The sequence below is a fragment of the Artemia franciscana genome, chromosome 4, assembly GCF_032884065.1.
Source record: "Artemia franciscana chromosome 4, ASM3288406v1, whole genome shotgun sequence".
Lineage (NCBI taxonomy): Eukaryota > Metazoa > Arthropoda > Branchiopoda > Anostraca > Artemiidae > Artemia > Artemia franciscana.
Genome location: NC_088866.1, coordinates 38,538,358 through 38,559,926, shown reverse-complemented (window position 1 = coordinate 38,559,926; position 21,569 = coordinate 38,538,358). Strand labels below are relative to the sequence as shown.

The window sequence follows — 21,569 nt, the reverse complement described above, 5'->3', positions numbered from 1 at the left end:
GTTTTAGAGGTAGAGATTATAATATTTTAGTGAATATTAGAGGTTTTAGTTTTTAGGGGTGTGATACATCTTGTTCTTATCCCTTTTCATTGAATGATTTTTTTTTATCGCTTTTTTACACAATTATTTTTAACAAGTGTTGCCTTTATCGTTCTATTACATTTTTCGACTATGTGAAGCATAGATCTATGGACATTTTCTAAGTATGTTAGTTTCATGGACATTGCAAAAGAAACTGCCTTTTGTTCAGTAATTGCAACAGTGTAGATATATTTTTAAATGTTTTGTAATCAACCAGTGTTCTCTAGACTTTGGACTTTGGTTTGACTGAAGTTTGATAAAGTGATTCATACTGGAGATCATGTTGTTTTATTTATTATTTTTTTTTTTAACTCTTAGGCCTTGACCCCTGTATGTTGAATAATTACTAATTTGCCTTTGGTTCTCGCCGTCTAGACTGCCTGGGCGAGGACCGAGGCTGAGTGAATAGACCAGTCGGGCAATAACAACTGGCAATCATCTCTTGGCAACCCTGGACGCAAGACAGCATGAAACGGAGAGACCAATTCCGAAGGAGAAGACCACGAACTCCACTGAAGCTGGCTGAAAACTTTTTATTTCTTCTCTTACTATCTTTCTTATTGGTACGGATTATGCTCTTTCTAGTGGTAAAATTAATGTAAAATGGTCGACTTTTAGCTGAGCTATTTATGAATATTGTGAAATTATGTTGTAATTTTCCTGTATTCTTATTTCCAAAAAGAATATTACAGAAAAAGAACAATAGTGACTATAGTATATACAGAACCTTAAAGAGAAAAATGGAAATAAATGTGAATATGAATTTAAAACTTAGTGAAAAATAAGATGGATATTATTCAGAAGATCATGCAAAGAAGGAGGGATGAAGATACATTACGCATCTCAAATTCTCTGGCTTTTTCAGGTCCTTGTCAAATTGCTCCAAAGGCGAAAAACAACCGTTCACATCCAGGGGACTGGCCAAGGGGTTTAGGGGGCTAACCATTATCGTTTCTTTTTCTTTTCAGGAACTACATGAATGACTCTTTGCGTACGGATGTTTTCCTTCGATACAGCCCAGAAACAATTGCTTGTGCAGTTATCTATCTAGCTGCAAGAGATGTGAAGCAACCTCTTCCCAAAAACCCGTCATGGTACCTGATATATGACTGCAATGAGTCGGACTTGAAAGACATTTGTCTTAGGATTTTGAAACTTTATAAAAGACATAAGGTAATCAATTGCAATTTTCCTATCCTACTTAATAGCCTGATAGACTTGGGATTCTTCTAGTTTCAAAATGCAATCAAAACCTACAATTGTTAATGGTAATTACCAAAAGGGCTGATTCCCATTAGTAGCAAGATACCTCTGTTCATACTTTCTAAAGTAGTATGACTATGAATGCCGGTATAAAACGGAAGAAATATCGTTTCAGGAAAGGTAGAAAATTAAGGAAAGGTAGGAGTTTAAAATTGTGAAACTAGCCTTTGTTTCATTTCCGTTTAGTCCATTGGATCAAAAACGAAATCAAATTTGTATCAACGTTTTATGCGACTGTTAATACTGTCTATTGTCATAACAACGGTGGTGAATCAGTTCCAGGTAGCCACAGGTTTTAGGAGAGTACTTTTTTTGGCATTGGAGATAGCCAACCTTTTTGGTGCTCTTTCAGGAACGGTACTAAAATCTAAAGAACGGGAAAAGACTTCTCCTTTTGTCTTCTGGCCATTTGATGCTGTGACCATAATGGTGCTGGAATTTGAACAATAATAGTTCGTCTGAGCTTTAAAGAACACGCCACAACTTACATTTTCTCCTGGACCCTTGTAATGTTTATCCAAGTGGGTTACAAGGAGCAACGTGCAAAACATTTTTTTTTTTTTGCTACCCACATCCAACACAGAGTTCTACACGGGTTGTGAAGATTATCGATTTGAGAGCCGTGTTCAACACCGACTAATGTCTTCTCAGGAGAAAACATCGGATCTCAGGATCCAATTTTACAATTTTGAGGAACCCGTGCCCAACACGCTTGGAACCCATAGGATGAAAACGTTTTAATGTTTTTCTGGGTAGAACATGGAGAACCTGAAAACGGTTTTGTCGTACCCGCCTAAAACACACTTCCAACTCGCTGCCTGAAAACCCAACTCAAAACATTGGTAGTAATCTCAACTGCTCTTGTGACCAACGAACCAGTTTGAAAGAAATTCTTGTGATTAAAATAACCTGTGAATTAGGATGTTTCTGTGTATATACCCTGTATGTTCATAAGATTTTAGATATAGCTTGAATTAATATGAATTTGGTTTAATTCTTGGAGAAGAGGAAGGTTTTACAAGTACTTAAGAATTTCTATTCTACAACAAATTAACGTAGTATTAAATTACCTGAGACGGATAAGTTGGCGAACGGTCCTCCTCCATTTCAGTCTGTGCTAAAATTTTGCTACAGCCATGTACCAAGGTTCAAGGTTTTATTATTAATATCATATTTACGCAACATATTAAATTCCCGACAGAGAGAAAACTCGACAGATTCGGGAACAAAAATCATTTATCACTTACATTTAAATTAATCGTATCTATTAATATTCCACATATATAAATTTAAACCAAAATATTTAATTTTCTATTTCAAACTACCTTCAAAAATAAAATACAAAACAATAGGTAACTCACCTTTCCAGACTCCTCAACCCACAAAAAAAAGAATTGTATTAATTTTATTCAGATATTCGACAGGAGAAAGGGACTGACTCCCCCCCCCCCGAAACATACCATGCAAAAGAAGCGTACAGATATATGTACAAGCACATACACATGAATATATCAATACACACATACGTATATGTATACATGCGCATACATACTAACAAATTACATATTCATTGGGCATTCCTTAATTTTTAGTGTTGATAGGGGAAGAGACAGATTCAATATAACGTACATACTCGATTGCTTGATTTGTTTGGTAGCGAAACAGGAGATGGAACATATTCTTTCAGTACACGTAATCCCATATTTTGTTGTCTGTGGAGAGGCAGTGAGTCGTTCCTAAATGTATTCGAATGAAAAAGTGGGCAATAATTAAGGTGAGAATGTACTAAGCTAGAATAGACGGACCTTAATGCATTATAAGGTAAAATACAACTTCAGGTGACGCATCATTCCAACATTTCTGCTTAATTTCAACTGAAGATGGCTAATATGGTGCTTGAATGACAGGTTTTCATCAATGATAATTCGTAATTAACGTACAAAGCTAACACGCTCAATACGTACGCTGTTTGAAGCCGCAATTGACTAAAGTCCAGAACAAGAAGTTGATGTCCGAGAGTAAATAATAAATTTTGTCTTCACAGAATTTGCTGTCAGATGATTAGACTTAAAATTGACTTGATTGATTTGACTTGTTTTATTGACAAAATAAAAAACTATACATACACTTATTCCCATACTACCAACATGTCAGAGGTTATGAACGGCCAATACGGGGAAACCACAACAGAATTCTTTCAATTAACCGACCTATATTTTGCCGAAGTATCAGATCATTGGATCCAGAGACACTACATCCTGTATCATCAGCAAACACCATTATAAGTCTGAGATCCTTTGACGAATAACTCAAGTTATTGATATAGATCAAGGAAAGCAAGGGGCCAAGTAAAGATCTTTGAGGGACTCCAAAGTTGTTCGACTGCTACGCTGTTCTTGATATAGAGTCACCAGCGTCAAGGAATTTTGTCTGGTCATGTAAGTACGACATAATTAAAGAGCAGGCTGGTCCTCTTTATCCCATAATGATGCAGTTTGTGTTCCAAAATACGATGGGAAATTGTGTCGAATGCTTTTTTGATGTAAAAAAACAAAGTTGCTGGAATGCTAAAACGTTATGAATAAACTGAGTAGCAACTAAAACCGCGTGTTGGGTAGAATGGTTTCTCCTGCAATCAAATTGTGACTTGAGAAAGAAATTAATCTTCCCTTGAAACGAAACCAGACGATTATATAAACAACGTTCAGTAAGTTTTAAAAAGTCGATAAAATCGAAATTGGACGATAATTATTTGGATCTTATGAATCACCTCCCTTTTGTAACGCGACTATTTAGAGGCTTTAAAGCAATCGGGAAAGTTTCCCTACTTAAAACAAAGGTTGATAATATGAGCTAACCCCTCTGCAGTTTCCTGGATAATCGTCTTCAGCAAATTTGTATTAGACCCATCCGGTCCTTCTGACTTTCCGTTTTTCAAAAGTCTGGATATTACCAATACTTCTGAAGCCAATAAAGGGGAAAGAAATATTGATGGGTCATTCGATGGAGGTAAATACTTCTTGAAATCAGAATCTTCAGCTAACTGCAATACAGCTGTTGCTGCAGAAGTCATTTCACTAATAGTTAGTAAAGTGGTGGTTGAGTATTGTAATCACTTCTTTTTTTTTCCATTCACCGTTGTCTTAGCCGTTACTGTCATTTCTTCGGGGACTTCATTTTGTTTCGTCCGACTCAGACAATCATTAATTAATTTCCATGTCTTTCTTGGCCACCCTTCCGTCTCCAGAAATGCTTGTTTGCAATAACTCTGCTTTGATGTCCGAATTAATTTTGTCAATGTATTTTTATAATTCTTGAAATTTTGCTTCTTTTCTTCAGTTGAAATTGATAAATATTTCTGATACAGCTTATTCTTTACATCTATAGAGTTGAGTATACTTGATGTAATCTAAAGTTTAGTAGGCTGTTTTACTCTTCTGTTTGTTTTACAACGGTAAGGGCACGCCTGGTCAAGCGCATTTTAAAGATTTCTAAAAAACCTCCTCGCAGCCTCATCCGGGTAATCGAACTCATAACAGGGGAAAAAATCGGCGTCTCTCAGTAACTCGTTTAGTTTAGCGGTATCCATAACTCTCACTTTTCACTGTTGCCTGGTAACAGTTGACATAACACCAATAATTATATCACACACCACCATAAAATGATCTGGTGTCGTCTACGACATATATATATACATATATATATATATATATATATATATATATATATATATATATATATATATATATATATATATATATATATATATATATATATATATATATATATATATATATATACTAGCTGTTGGGGTGGCGCTTCGCGCCACCCCAACACCTAGTTGGTGGGGGCGCTTCGCGCCCCCCCCAAGCCCCCCCGCGCGCGTAAGTCGTTACGCGCCATATTAGTTACGCGCCATTGTAGTTGTGTCCCTATGTCCCACCTGTGAATATAGATATATATATATATATATATATATATATATATATATATATACTAGCTGTTGGGGTGGCGCTTCGCGCCACCCCAACACCTAGTTGGTGGGGGCGCTTCGCGCCCCCCCCAAGCCCCCCCGCGCGCGTAAGTCGTTACGCGCCATAATAGTTACGCGCCATTGTAGTTGTGTCCCTATGTCCCACCTGTGAATATAGATATATATATATATATATATGGTTTTAACTACGTAAAACTTGCGAATATACAACATTCTTTGCTGTCCCATTGTCTTTGCATATAAATAGATTGTCAGGTTATCCCCCTGTTTCCCCCGGTGTCCCCGTTGTAGTTGTGTCCCTGTGTCCCGGTCGTCATTTATATTCCCTGTGTCCCGGGTCCCGGTCATCATTTGTATCCCGGTGTCCCGGTCTGTATATACATTCGTTTTTTAGTTTTGTTTTTCTCCTTTATTTTTTTCCTTTTTTTTTCTTTTTTAGCTTATTTAGATTTTTAGATTTTTTAGTTTTTTTTATTAGTTTTTAGTTTTTATTTCTTTTTAGTTTTTTTGTCCCGGTCGTCATTTATATCCCCCTGTTTCCCCCGGTGTCCCCGTTGTAGTTGTGTCCCTGTGTCCCGGTCGTTATTTATATTCCCTGTGTCCCGGTCGTCATTTGTATCCCGGTGTACCGGTCTGTATATACATTCGTTTTTTAGTTTTGTTTTTCTCCTTTATTTTTTTCCTTTTTTTTTCTTTTTTAGTTTATTTAGATTTTTAGATTTTTTAGTTTTTTTATTAGTTTTTAGTTTTTTTTTCTTTTTAGTTTTTTTGTAGTTTTTACCTTCTTTTTAGTTTTGTTAATTTTTTTTTTTACTTGTGTCCTGGTCGTCATTTATACTCCCTGTGTCCCGGTGCTTTGTTGATTGCTAATCGAACATTCCTTTTGTCCTGGTCGCTTTCTCTTTGAGTGTCGTCATTTATTTTTTTCTTTTTTAGTTCTTTTAGTTTTTACCTTTTTTAGTTTTTTTTTAGTTTTTAGTTTTTTTAGTTTTTTACCTTTTTTTAGTTTTTTTAGTTTTTTAGCTTTTTTATTTTTTTTATTAGTTTTTAGTTTTTTTGTAGTTTTTGCCTTTTTTTTTAGTTTTTTGTCCTGGTCGCTTTCTCTTTGAGTGTCGTCATTTATTAGTTTTTTCCTTTTTTTTTTTAGTTTTTTATTGGTTTTTACCTTTATTTTAGCTTATTTTTCAGTTTTTTCCTTTTTTTTAGTTTTTTTTTATTTTTTATTTTTTTTAGTTTTTTACCTTTTTTTAGTTTTTTTAGTTTTTTTAGTTTTTTAGCTTTTTTACTTTTTTTATTAGTTTTTAGTTTTTTTTTGTAGTTTTTGCCTTTTTTTAGTTTTTTCAGTTTTTTTTTTAGTTTTTTATTGGTTTTTACCTTTATAGTTTTTTTAGTTTTTTAGCTTTTTTATTTTTTTTATTAGTTTTTAGTTTTTTTGTAGTTTTTGCCTTTTTTTAGTTTTTTCAGTTTTGACGTCACCTAATCCAGTTTTTTCAGGTGACGTCACCTGACACATCCATCCACACATCCATCCACACATCCACAGACAGACAACTTATTTTTATATATATAGATATATATATATATATATATATATATATATATATATATATATATATATATATATATATATATGTTTTTAACTACGTAAAACTTGCGAATATACAACATTCTTTGCTGTCCCATTGTCTGTGCATATAAATAGATTGTCAGGTTTACCGACTCTTGAACATGCAACATATAATGGTCCATGGGAAGACAATCCGTATTCAGATCTATACCTCATGATTCTAATGATTGCCCTTGAGCTTTGTTGATGGTGATTGCTAATCGACGATTCCCTGTGTCGCCGTCGTCATTTATATATCCCGGTGTGCCCCCCGGTGTCCCGGTCGTCATTTATATTCCATGTGTTCCGGTCGTCATTTATGTCCCGGTGTCCCAGTCTGTGAATTCTCTTTGAGGGTCCCGGGCGTCATTGATATTCCTTGTGTCCCGGTGTCCCGGTCGTCATTCGTGTCCCGGTGTCCCAGTCTGTATATACATTCGTTTTTGAATTGGTCTTTTTTTTAGGTTTTAGTTTTCTGCCTTTTTTTTTAGTTTTTTTTAGTTATACCTCATGGTTCTAATGATTGCCCTTGAGCTTTGTTGATGGTGATTGCTAATCGAACATTCTATGTGTCCCCATCGTCATTTATATATCCCCCTGTGCCCCCCGGCGTCCCCGTTGTAGTTGTGTCCCTGTGTCCCGGTCGTCATTTATATTCCCTGTGTCCCGGTCGTCATTTGTATTCCGGTGTCCCAGTCTGTATATACATTCGTTTTTGAAATGGTAAATGATGAAATAAATTTTTGTATTTTTCCCCTTTTTTTCTTTTTAGTTTTTTTTGGTTTTTACATTTTTTAGTTTTTTTAGTTTTTTTCTTTTTAGTTTTTTTTATTTTTATTTTTTTAGTTTGATTTTTCTCCTTTATTTTTCTTTTTGTTTCCTTTTTTTAGTTGTTTTTTTAGTTTTTTAGCTTTTTTAGTTTTTTTATTAGTTTTTAGTTTGTTTTTTTCTTTTTAGTTTTTTTGTAGTTTTTACCTTTTTTTAGTTTTTTTTTTACTTATGTCCTGGTCGTCATTTATACTCCCTGTGTCCCGGTCGTCATTTGTGATGGTTTGTTGACGGTGTTTTGTTGATGGTGATTGCTAATTGAACATTCCTTGTGTCCCGGTCGTCATTTATATTCCCTATGTGCCGGTGTCCTGGTCGTCATTTGTGTCCCAATGTAATTTCGTAATTTCGTCAGTCGAAAACATGACGTCAGTCGACACAGAAACATGACGTCACCTGACACACAGACAGACAGACAACTTATTTATATATATATATATATATATATATATATATATATATATATATATATATATATATATATATATATATATATATATATATATATATATATATATATATAAACCTAAAACCTAAAAAAACCTAGAAAAAACCTATAAATACTTTATAAAAACTATAAAGAAAAAAACCTAGAAGTCTGACACAAAAGAAACAAATATTGATAAAAGGAGAAATCGCAAGGACAGCAAACACTTGCCAATCCCGGAATTTTTGAACATTAAACAACTACACCCACTTTATGAGGGAAAGAACTTAGTAAAAAAAAATGAAAAAACAGAGATAAATATACAGAAAATTTATCCAAGAAAGAACCAGCGAAGCTTCCGCAGGCGAGGTATTATGTATCTTCACTCAGATGTCGCGGCATTTCACAAATGGAGATGTAACCACACTTATTCATATCAACTTACTGGAACTAATTTATCAAACATATATACACCACTCGTTATCGAGACCGACCCAAGCATACCACTCGTTATTCTTTGCCTGGAACCTTAATTCAGCCCCATTTTGTTGTAGACAAACGAACTTGTAAGTTTTCGATTCCTGATTGTTTTTATTTTCTTTAGAAGTTCAGCTCTTATGGCGTCCAAAGCCGGAGATAGATTAGTACATATTATAATGCACAAACCTTCCAGTTTGCCGACGGATTTCCGACAGTTTTTCCGATACCGAAAATTTATTTTCAATTAGATCTTTCACTTTTCGCTCGAGAGTCTCTCCTGACCGTTCTTTTTCCAGACCGTGCACCACAAGGTTAAGTCGACAATCTTGAACTTCCAGCTATGGAAGCCTCTGATCCACTCGGCCCAGTTCTAGGCTTTGCTCATCCAATTTAATCTCAAGTTCATTAATTGTATCGTCTTTTTGAAAGAGTTGAGTGCATAGCGAATTGATCTCGCTAGTCAGATCACTGGCTGACAAAGGGATTGATCAGAGATCGTAACTGACTAGAATTGTGTCTTTATTTTTGCGGTCAGCTCATTGACAGCTCGGTCGAGCGTTGTAGCAAGAATCATCATGTTTAAAAGCAATAATTTTGCAATATACCGCACGCTAAGTAATTTTTAATGCATGAAACGGATACTTACTCGCATGGGGGGCTTTTAAAGACACCCCCCAAACATCTCATTGTGTAGTTTCATCTTGGCCTAATCTGATCCATCCAGCTTTTCTCTTGCCCCTTTTGAGCTATTTATTAGAACTGTTCTAGGGTAAGGTATATAGAAGGATTCGTATAATGTTGTTCTTGGAGGACTAATAGACCATCCAATTGAATTTTTTCAGTTCATATCTAAACAAGAAATTTCTACAATGGAAGGGAAAACATTGTTTTTTAAAGAATAATTTTATTCGTTTCAATTAGAATCTTCTAAAACTTAGATATTTTTTTTTATAAATTCGGTTTTTATTGTGTACTTGTCATGTTTAGATTTATAAAAAAGAAGAAAAACTAATTTTCTGCAATATACAAAGCGCTCTATTCCAATGTTCATGTCTTCTTTCTGCCATACTGTATGTGTTTATTGAATTAATAGTAAATGTTTTGTTTCAGATTGATCCTGACAGATTAGAAAGAGTTGTCACGAATCTCCAGAAAGCCTATGCCGAGGCTAAACAGAGGTCACGAGGAATGCTTGCTGCCAATTCTAAGCAAGGAACTTCGACAAAAATGAATGGTGAGGGTAGTGGCGAATCTTACAGTCCAATATTGAAAAGAGAGAAGAAAGAAGATGTTTATAAGTAAGTACCATTGTCAAAATTCAGAGAATTAAAAAAAAAAACTAAGGGTTGCTAAGAACGTTGGGGGATTGTTAAGATATAATGATCGTTGCTAAGGACGTTGTTATGATAAGTTGACCATATTTCAGGTCAATACCTTCTTGATGACTGTTTCCTAATAGACTCCGTTCAAAATAGTTCAAAACAGTTCAAAATATGGATGAAACCTTTTTATTGACAGTGAATAGATATAAAATTATTTAACTGGATATATCGAACACATACAGTGTTCATCATCAGCAGTAAAACTCAGCAGTTGAGTTTGTCTTACTAAAGATGATTAAACATCATCAGCAGTTTGTTTTACTGCTGATGATGAACACTGTATACGTGTTCGAAATATCCAGTTAAATAATTTTATATCTATTGACTGTCAACAAAAAGGTTTCATCCCTATTCTGAACTGTTTTACTTACAAAATTTAGGTAATTTCTGATCATGCTTAAGAAATGGGGGACAAATCTGAACTAACAAACAATTGGTGGTGATATGGCCTAGGTGAATTATATTTATCACTGATTATCAACCTCGTTACTGCTACCACACTTTTTATCCGTATTAAAAATAAAAAAATATCTGTTTACCTGCTTGTTCAGCTCACCGTTAACTGTCTTGTCGAATCTGGCATTCGCTGCTCATATTCAACAAAGATTAAATTTCAAAACAGTGGATTGGCAAAATATGCTAATTGAAGGATTGTAATGACGGAAGCGAAAATAATTTATCTCTGTCGTAAGACCGTATCAAGTGAAATTCAGTTAGAAGTAAAATTTTATCCAGATATCAAGAGACTTTATATTGATTTTTAAACGTTAAAAGGGCATCATAGAATTTCTTTTTATTTGAAAACTTGGTCGATGTAATGTTTTAATCATTTTGTCGGTCACAGCCGCTTGAATTGGTCCTGAAAAACTACCCGGGTTTCATGGAAGACCTTTTTTAAGGGAGATAATATCCCTTATTTAAGGAATAAGGATTACCTATGAATTTTTGATAAGCTATTTAATAATTGACCTTTGGTATATCTCATTCATCTAGAACTTAGGCAAGTTGGGATATCAAGTGTATTCCTGTCTACCTCCTTGTTTAACTAAAAATTTAACTTCAACCAAGTTTGAATTAGGTTGTTGTTTTGAATGTTAAAGTACTTTGTTCGAGCTAAATCTCGAAAGCTTGAGTTGAAAAGTGTTCTTTTTGTTACAAAATCGGACGACATTTTATTAAAATGGTATCCACTTTACTGTTATGGTAATGAAACGAAGCTACTTTTATTATCGCGGTGCTTCATGTTATTAATGCATGCAAATTCAAAATAGTGTTAAATTACCTTTTTTATGGGTCTAGTCAGATCTACCTCCAAATGGTTCTAGTCCAAGCTATCTAGAAGCTCATCTAGAGGTGAGCTTCTGATGATGAACTGTTGTTTCCCCTGCTAATTGAATACCGGATGAAGGTGTGTAATTGATGACCCAACCTGTAAATCCTTGTATAAAGGTAATCAGCCATGTTGGGTTGTGATGCATTACTAGCGTCTCCCCAATCTTCCTCAGAAGAATGGTAAAGCTTAGTGTGAAAAAGTGACACAGCTGTCTCGTCAAAGCGCCTCTGAAGCGACTAAAGAGATTTCGCTTGGCTGTTGCAATAGATTGCTAGTCACACAGCGCGGTTTTGCAGGTGCTTGTGTTGAGCCAAATACGTCTTGGCCGCTTTTGTGACCACTAGGTAGGGGAGGGGTTGTCTAAAGGATAAAACAAGCCTAACAGACCACAATTTTTCGAGAGAGGGCTTTTTAGAGCGGTATAGTGGACCGCCACACCCATATACGTCTAGGCATGAGTCCTAGATATTGCCAAAAAACAAGCACAGGCACATTTGACAGTGTGCTGAATTCAGGAGGTGGACAATGGTGGGTTAGTTGAATAAACAGATATATTGCGTTAATATTGGCGTTATTTATTGTTAAGCTATCTTACTTGCTAGCTGTAACGTTTATTGCAGATGGAAACCTTATCTTTTAGTGAATATTATAGCAATTAAACAAGTTCAGCTTGGCCGGATGAAGTGAATATTCCTTGGACTTTGGTAAAAAAAATGATTTGTTCGCCTATTCTATTGGAAGGGTTAAAATTTTTGTTTGGCTCTTATAACAAATTGTAATTGACATCAGCACTGTCGGTTGCCTCTTCTATCTATAAATGAGCTCAATTATCGCAGAAAGGCCACTAGCTACATAAAGGATCATTTAATTTTAGGATTTGGTAATATTTAAAAAAAAATATGCTTTTTTTCTGTTCTCAGAAAAAAAGACAATTTTGAAATTATTTAATAGCTGACATTCAACTACGTCAATCTGCCGAATCATGTTTTTAAAATTTGGTGTATAAATTTTTCTTAGATTAAAAGTTCGTGGAAAATTATTGGAAAAAGAACAACATCCCTATTTTTCTTAGCAAGCTTAGAATCTTTCCCTAGAACAAGTATAGGCAATATCATAATTCGGGCTCGGCGAATGGATAGATCTAAAACTGACGAATCCGATTATATACGTATTTCGTCCTTTTTGCACAATTTAGAGCTACATGATTGTCGTAAAATTGCTTGTTTCAGAGCCAGCATGTACATTCAGCAAAATCTGCTGAAGGAATCGAATTTAAGATAAAAACTTTTTTTTACTGTTTAAGATTCAGGGTATGAACTAACAAATGATTCCAGTCTTTTCTTTTTACCTCTTTTTTTTATTTTTCATGATTAGTATACTATTTCCAGGAATGAGGAACGCTCCTCTAATTTCTTAGTCTGTGGATAATAGTTGTAATGTTCTAGGCGAAGGCGTTCTAGAAGCTTAGACCGAAGAAGACGCAGCTTTTCAAGAGATGAATCCGAATCTCCTCGTCGGGGGCACAAAAAGAGACGCTCGCGGTAACGTATTTGTTTTCACTCGTAGTTTAGCATTTCCAATGTGTACTTTAAAATGAAATTTTGTGGCCATAATAAAATATTGTTGTCATTATTAGTGTTAGGAAGAAGTACCTTTACTGTAATTTTGATGTAAGGAAAAAAAAAAAAAAAAAAAAAAAAAAAACGGAATGCTTGCATGGGGCGATTGTTTGAGGGAAAGTTACTTTAACTTACTAGTTGGCTAAATTTTCATTGCTGGCTCATTCCATATAAGGTGAACCAGTCCACGATATTCATGGTTACGGACATCGATTAATCCATGGTTAGCCATTCAAAGCCAACAGCCCTACCACGTTGAAAATACCCAGTCCCGTTAGGTCCTGGAAGTCTCATAGAGTTGGACCTGGCCAGTACTTTGATGGGTGTCCGGTTGGGAACACCGGGTACTATTGACAATTTCTAGGACATGTTCTTTGGATGATGGATGACAGATTGCTCAAGATAGTTTTTGCCGGCGAACCATTTAGGGCCAAGTGAAAAGAAGTTTGTCCCCAAATGATGTGGGATAACGTCGCAAGGAAATATTTAAAGGAAATAAGAACCTGGGAGGCTTTAAATGTATTGGGATGGAGGTGGGGCGTACGTAGCTGTGTTGACTTCAGGCGGCTTGGTGCTGCATGAGCTATTAGTAGTAGTATAGTTGGTCATTCGACTAACTTTCGGTCACTGTAGTCCATGGTTTGCTCTTTACTTTGGTAACTGTAACCCTGGTGATATCTCGGTGACATCTCTTGATGACAGAAGTACCATCTGTAGTAACCATAAATGATATCTTGAAGAATAATGGATTCTTCAGAAAATCTAGAGCTCACCATAAAAATTACATCATTCGTTATGTATTACAGCAGTTGCGCCAATTATAACTACGCTTGTTAAGGGTTATGGTTGTTAAGGTTGTTATGATGATATCTTTTTGATTGATATCATATGATGCTGATAATGAGATCTAAATTTTGTGTAAAGCTTCACAAATGCTATTGCTAGCGTTTTCTGCCTCTCCAAGGTCGCTAATAGTCAAAATCGTTCCTAGAACAAAAATAATGCTTCCTAGAACCTCTCAAGCATTCAATATTTCTCGCCTTTGTCTGTTTAATTTTTTTTCTATTTTTTACTGAAAAGAAGCAAAGAAGGATAAGTGGAAATTTGTTTTGTGATGCGTATTTGATTTGACCTTTTACTTGTAGACGATTTATTTAATCTATTGGTCGTCGACTATTTTAAGAAGCTATGCTTCTAGTCAGAGATATTATTCCTGGTGAACCTAATTTTTTCAGTGGTTAAATCAATTAAAGTTTCTTTTTTCATAGAATAGCATATAGATAGATAGATATTTATCACAAAACAATAGCCTCTTTGGGCCATGAAAAAAACAAAAAAAAACAACAACAATTGCACACAAAATCATAGCAAATGATTATAACACACATAACAATAACAAAACATACTACGAAACATGACAATTAAATAAACAAAAACACACATTATAAGGCACACAATACCATAAAACTAACTTAATTATATATTATGTTTCACACATAATAGATATGAAGACAGATGGACAATACTTCCAGCATTTTAACTTTTTTTTTTCAGTTGCGTAATTAGTGGGGATTTTTTCACTTGATTTAGTGTACCAATTGTCCTTTATTTTCTTATTTTTGTTTAGCGCTTCCTTAAAATTTTGGCCTCCTATTCTCGTTTTCAGTATATCATTACCTTCTAGCATGTAGAACTCGATGTTTTTCGAGGGATAATCACCAAGTGTAATATTAAGATTCTTGATAAGAACGCTTTTCTCTAAACAGAGAAAGTTGGTACAGGTGCATTAAATTTTCACAGAAATGGACTACATCCTGGTAATATTATTAACAACTCATTGCAGCAAAAATCCACCTAAAAGTTCAAAACTTAGATGTGTGGCCATAATATCGCAAAGCCGTGTTTGTTTCTTGGCCTTGTTTACATTCAGTGTCGCCACTCCGCGAGAGTGGCGACCCAGAGAGAAAAAGAAAGGCTTTGCGATAGATTTGTTTGAACCAAAGCCCCTGGAGTTTTCAGGTTTCAGGGTTAAACAGTAAAAATAAAATTCGGTTGCTTATGCTAATTTTGAAGTCTTTCAGAATCGTACCAAAATAGCCAAAATAACCAAAATCTTCTTATTTATCTCCTTTTTCTCTGGGCCTTTTCGTTACCACTAAATTGATTATGTTGTGCTGTTCTATACAGTTCGATTTATTTCTATGGTACAATAAAAGCTCATATTAAGTGAATCTACTGTTGGTCTTCTAAGTATTAATTCTACTTAAAGGGCCTTGGATTTAAATTCGTACTCTATCTTTCAAATGTTGCGACTAAGTTAAGAGCTGTTGCCTTACCTCAAGTAATCATAAAATTGGTATATATGCTGGTTGTTCATTGGAGGGAAGAGGTGGGGAGGGGGGTGAATTCATGAAACCGAGAGGAACATGGTTTACATTAAAATGCAATCTAGTTTTGAAAAGAAAATCTAAAAATTGGTGTAGAAACTGGTCTCGGAAGAGGGGATAAATTAGACAGACGACGGCGTCCTTCTACGTTATTTTCTTACGTCATCTTTCTTATTATTAAGGCTATTTAAATGCCAAAAGTATGCAACTCTAATGTGAATAAACTTAAAATGTATTTTGTTTTAGGTCCAGTTCTGAGCCTCGACTTTCATCAGACAAGGAGTTATCAAGGAGGCACGGTGATCGTCACCATAAAGAAAAGAAACGTGGGAAAGAAAATGAGAAATCCTATAGCCGGTCGCTCTCACCCTCTGAGAAGAAGTCCCACAAACACAGGTAAAATTAAGCGCTCTTTTGGACCAGAAATATTAACGCCTTCTGGTCACCAAGACCGTTTTTTCTAACTTCAAGTTATTGAAGACTGTCTGAAATAAAAATATCTGAATCAAAGATTAATTAATGAATGATTAAAATTTAATGAAGTTCATCATTTGTTTGATCTTTAAGCTCAAGCCCTCTGATTGTCAGGAAATAATAATAAAATAAGTGAGAAATCGAAAACGTACCAATTAACAACTAAAATTTGGTCAGTTGTCACATTATAAACCATGTCGTGTTTTCCATAGTAGTTTTATTTAATTTTTTCGTTTCATTTATTAAATTTAAAGAAAAACATGTTTTTTTTCATTCAATTTGATGATGTTTTTTTTTTTTTTTTCATTCAATTTTCTCACACTTTCATCTAATATGTTTAAATCATCAGCATAATCTAAGTGCAGGATAGTTTTTCCTCCCCGTTTGATTCCGTGGTCTTCCATTGCCTTTCCTGTGCTCCTTAAGATAAAGTCCATACAAAGGGGGATAGAACACAACTCTGCTTAACTCCTAATTTAATACAAAACCATCTGCTAACCTCATTTCCTACCTTAACCGCAGCAGTATCATTCTCGTACATAGCACTAATCACTCTAATGTATTTGTCTGGTATACTATATTAGGATAATACCTTTGCCAAAGCTTTTCTATCAACAAAATCGAACGCTTGCTCATAATCTATAAAAATGAGGATCAAAGATGTTTGACAATTAAGCACTTCTCAAGTATTAACCTAAGAGTGAAAATTTGGTCGACACATCCTCTACCTTTTCTAAAACCGCATTGTTCACCTCTTAAAACTTTGTCTATAGCATCTCTCAGTCTAAAAAGTATCATATTACTAAGTAATTTGCTATCTACAGAGACCAGACTAATGCCTCGATAATTACGACACTCACTCTTGTCAACTTTCTTATACAGTGGTTTAATTGAGGTTTTTCTAAAATCATTAGGTACTTCCCTTTTTTCAAAAATCATATTCATAATCTTCAGTAGCTTATTTCTAACCTCAGAGTCACCATATTTAAGAAACTTATTTACTACACTATCAGCATCTGGAGCCTTATTATATTTTAATCATTTTAGTACTATTGTTAATTCTTCCTCACAAAACAAATCTTCTTTAAGATCCAAGGTATCACAAACTTTTTCATTTTCCTCTATGTCTTTTCCTGTAACTGTATCTCGGTTTAGCACATTCTCAAAATGCCCCGCCCATCTCTCTTTTACTCTATCCTTATCATTAGTTGTGGCCTCGTTCCTATCTTTCTCTGGGACATGTCTGGATTGACTATTCCCTTGCAATTTATTAACGTGCCAGTGTAATATTTTACTATTATGCCGTCTAGCTGCATCTTCCAGATCCTCGGCAATTTTATCCATGTCCTCCATTTTACACCTCCTTAGTTCATATTTTAATGCTTTCTCCACTTTCTTTAAATTTTAAGATAAAAGCATTTTAATGCTTTCTCCACTTTCTTTAAATTCCTTTTGTTTTCATATGATACGTCACTCAGATAATTCTTGCACAAATCCCTTCTACTCTCTATTAAACATAAAGCTTTTTCACTTATATTCCTACCTGCAGTCTTAACTTTCTTCTCTAAGGCACCATCACCAACTTCACAAATTGTTTTTCTATAATGATTCCATCCATCTTCCACATTGTCAAATTTTAAACTCAAGTTTAGTATTCAACTGTTCGTGGAAAGTTTCTCGCAAATTTTCATCCTGGAGTCTACCAGCATAATAACTGCCCGTGAATTAGTTACCCTTCCGAAATTTCAGCTTTAAATTAACCCTAGACACTGCTATATGATGATCTTTACTTTTAAAATCTATAACAGCACTCCTATTTACCCTAGTGTCTTGTATTGATCCTGCTATTCTTCGGTTTACAATAATATAGTCAATAAGGTTTGATGTCTTACCATCACGTGAATACCATGTCAACTTATGGGCCATTCTATGACCAAACACTGTATTGGTTATAACTAGGTTTTCATACCTATAAAATTGCAAAAGTCTGTAGCCATTACTGTTCTATTTTCCTACGCCAAATTTACCTAGGCTAGGATACCACCTATCCCTATTTCTACCAACCTAGGCGTTAAAATCTCCTAGTTAAAACACCATGTTTCGACCTGGTACCCTGTCTATTTGCTCCTGTAACTGTAAGTAAAATTCATCTGAGTTACTAGTATATCCGTCAGTCGGTTCAACAGGTGTATATACAACTAGCTTTCAGTTTTATAATAAATGTTTGCAAAAATCCAGTTTTTAAAAATAGATTTTATCTGGGTGAAACTGTTTCTTTGGTTTCGTCAGTTTTGAAATATTGTTGTTCAAAAATAAGACATCGGATCTCTAGTTCAATCATTTAACTAATTTCACATTTTGAAATTAAGAGTTCAGGCTTTTTTTCCACTTTCCAATAATAAAAAAAAAAGACTATTCTGCTCATGGCTGCGTTTTGTTTACCAGAATTTGTGCCAGGCCTTCCCCAAATTCCATATTTCCTGTAGTATTTTGAGAAAAGCTGTTGGAACTGCAAAATATTTGTGTTCGGTCAATGGTAAATGCACATATGTGTGTCAAAATAATGCAATTCGTCATCTGAGATGTGAAACGTCATTTGAGTTACTCAGAGACGAGCATAAGTATTTACAAATACTGGTTGTCTCTGGTTTACATGATTTTGGTGCAATTATATACTAATTTACTAATTTACTGTTACCAGTTCGTCTGTTTTTTTAAGACCAATTTAATAAAAGGCTCTTCATTCTGAATTTAAACGTAGTAGTTCGAATTTTTGTGCCTCTGGTTTGGATTCACTTCACTCTGACTACTCTTTAACTTATCGATGTAAATTATGGAAGAAACATGACAATGACTAGACTGTGGATATTTTTTATTTAAGACTAGCTTACCTGTTGCGCGGTGCTGCGATCTTGAAAGAAAGGAAATTCACTCGACGGAAGATCCCCCGTGGACCATTCTCCTAGAAACCCTCCCTCTCCCCGCTGAAAATTCCCCTGACAATGCTCCTTCACTGGGGATTGAGTCCATAAATAGAAAAACACGACGATGCACCCAATCGAACATAGTTGGTAGTTGAGCTCTTTTGGTAAAAGAAGATAGAATAAAGAAAAGCATAATTGATAAAGAGAAGTATCTTAAGAATATATAATCCCAGCTCTTAGAGTAAAATATCAGCCCTAGTGACCATAATTCTTTACCCTACATTTCAGAAAAGATATGTAAATGATTTCTTAGACCACACTGACTAATCACGATAAAACATAAAATCGCGAAGAAAGGATAATAAACAGCCAGTGAAAAAAGTCAGGTGAAAGAGTTACCCTTTCACTGTTACTCAGAAAGGGTCATCCTTATTTGGTTTTGTGTTTTTTTAAGCTTTGGTTTGTTATATTTTTATCAGTTTTATTCTGCACTGAGAACGGTCCAGCGGAGGTCTTGACCAAAATATTTGCATAATTTTTTATTTTTTTCACTAACTGTTTATTGTCCTCGTTTTCTTCCTTTCTTTGCGACTTTATGTTTTATTAGAAAAGATATGCATGTCAAATTCGTCTCAATGTAGAAAATTACCTCCCCCTCCCCGTGAAATAGTTTCTACTCGTTTAAAGTAACGACATTATTTATAAATTTAAAAAGTATGGTTGAATACCAAATTCAGAGAGTTTACTAAAAAGTTAATTTTATTATTTCGGAAGTATGTTGACGACGGAATATCCGTTCATAACCAACTAACCCGTTAATTAAATATCTAGAAAATGTGAATACTTTTACCGGAAATAACTGTCAGTTGTTTGTGTTGAAGGGTCTCCTAATATCATCAACAGGGTTCTGGAGAGGGGGGGGGGCTGGGAAAAAAGGTGTCAAAAGGTTTTATATCTAAAACTTTCGCAAGCATTCACTCAACAACTTCTTAAAGTCTCTTCAGGATTGCATTCAATTAGAATATATATAGATTATCTGAAAAGATTATTATGTGGTAATTACATTTAGTTATTGTTTGAAGCTTCGGAGGTAAATAATGAAGTTACATTATGTGTTGTTTTTATTGTTTTTCGTTGTATGGTATCACTGTTTTTTTATACTTTTGATTTTATTTAAGTTTCTTTTGTCATTTGTGTAAAATCTATATTAATTTATTTATATGTGGTCTTGGGCTCCTTGAAAGAGGCGCGTTATGACATGCTGTGTTTATTTTGTTGCAGCTTTTAGTAATAAAATTTAATCCTAGAAGAAAATCCTATTCTAAAACATCCGGCAGTCGATCGGGCTTGTCATTAAACTCATACACTTGAAAAATTGATTCTGGCATTAGGTTTTGGATAATCCAAAATGGCAACAATTTCTTTTAATTTTCAGTTGTCCTATCATACGTGGTTGAGCTTTCTATTAAGATAATGTAAAGTTAAGAAAAGTGAATGTAGATTAATTCATAATGCTTCTTTTTTTACAGATCTAGACGAGGAAGCTCCAGAAGAAGCAGGAAAGAACGCAGACACCGAGATGAAAGAAAAAGATGAAATTACCAACCTCGTATGATTAAACTAATATGGAACCTACCTAATCTTAGACCTTGTTTTATTTTATTATTACAGTTACTTACTGATTTTTTTAATCCGTTGTTGTTCTCTGAATACTCCACTGACATAATGCTACTCATTGTTACAAAGAGACGATAGAGACTAGGAAAATCGAAATTGAAAAGAAATTGTTGCGTAAAATCCCTGTGTCAATTTCAAATAAGTTGAAAAGTGTTTTGCGAGCATAGATTAATTACCTTGAATGAAGATCAGATAATAAACGGAAGATACTGCCAAAATTTAGCAGTTAAACCGCCAGTTTTTTATTTTTCGCGAAATCCACGGCCCTTGCGTTTCTTCTTCTGTGACGCTCTGCTTCTTTTTGTATATAGAGTGTACAGGCTTGCTATAACTGAGTTCTCTAAACAACAAGTACCTTTGTGTGAAGTATAATGACTTAAAGTATCTTAATCACTTAAGAATGGAAAAACAACAAAACCACAAATTCTTTGGCCTTTCTAGTATGTTCACTATTGGACGCATTTATGAATACTGTCTTCTAAGAAGATATGTTTACAAATATTTGCTTTTGCTTCCTTTTTTTTATAGAATATGCAATTGGTGCATGTACAAATATATGCCCCAACCAGATAATCCACGAAAATTTTCCCTGTCTTTTAAACCTTCAGACATCTTTTCAACTCTTCAATTTATATGCTCCGGTAGTTTTGAAAAATAAAAATATTAAAATTTTACACTTCAGGATAAAAGATGCTTACTGGAATCGTACAAATCTAAATCCTGTCTGTTTTGCGCGCTTCTTTAGATAGGTAAACGACTAAAAGCCTATCATTAAAAATAAAAGAAAGCACTAGCCTTATTTGTGTTCAACATAAAGTAAGTACTTCGACAAGTGTAACATTCAAAATGAAAAATCTTTATTCGGCATAGGCTGCTAGTAGGGTAAAGTACTGCCTCCTTTGGTGCCCGATATACTACTTCTATTGCCACCTCAAAGCAGAGCAAAGTCATTGAGGCTGATTCCTCCTCCATCTCATTATTTAAAGCTTTGCCCACTCGTATCTCCCGTGGATGTTGTTGTTGGTGTAATTTAATGGAGCATCCAGAATTTTTTCTCTATTCTTAAACTTTCTCTCCACACAGTTCGATGACGT

General features: G+C 34.6%; 1 protein-coding gene across 1 annotated transcript in view; it reads left to right on the top strand.

The window, feature by feature from the left end:
- LOC136026400 (cyclin-L2-like) overlaps positions 1-20,489 on the top strand; it is a 40,322-nt gene extending 19,833 nt beyond the window's left edge. Inside the window, exons 5-9 of the mRNA XM_065702957.1 lie at positions 1,050-1,254; positions 9,790-9,977; positions 12,840-12,935; positions 15,647-15,796; positions 20,328-20,489. Of these exons, the coding sequence (XP_065559029.1) occupies positions 1,050-1,254; positions 9,790-9,977; positions 12,840-12,935; positions 15,647-15,796; positions 20,328-20,394 (706 nt within the window). The 3' untranslated portion in view covers positions 20,395-20,489. The remainder of the gene's footprint in view (positions 1-1,049; positions 1,255-9,789; positions 9,978-12,839; positions 12,936-15,646; positions 15,797-20,327) is intronic.
- The last annotated feature ends 1,080 nt before the right edge of the window (positions 20,490-21,569 follow it).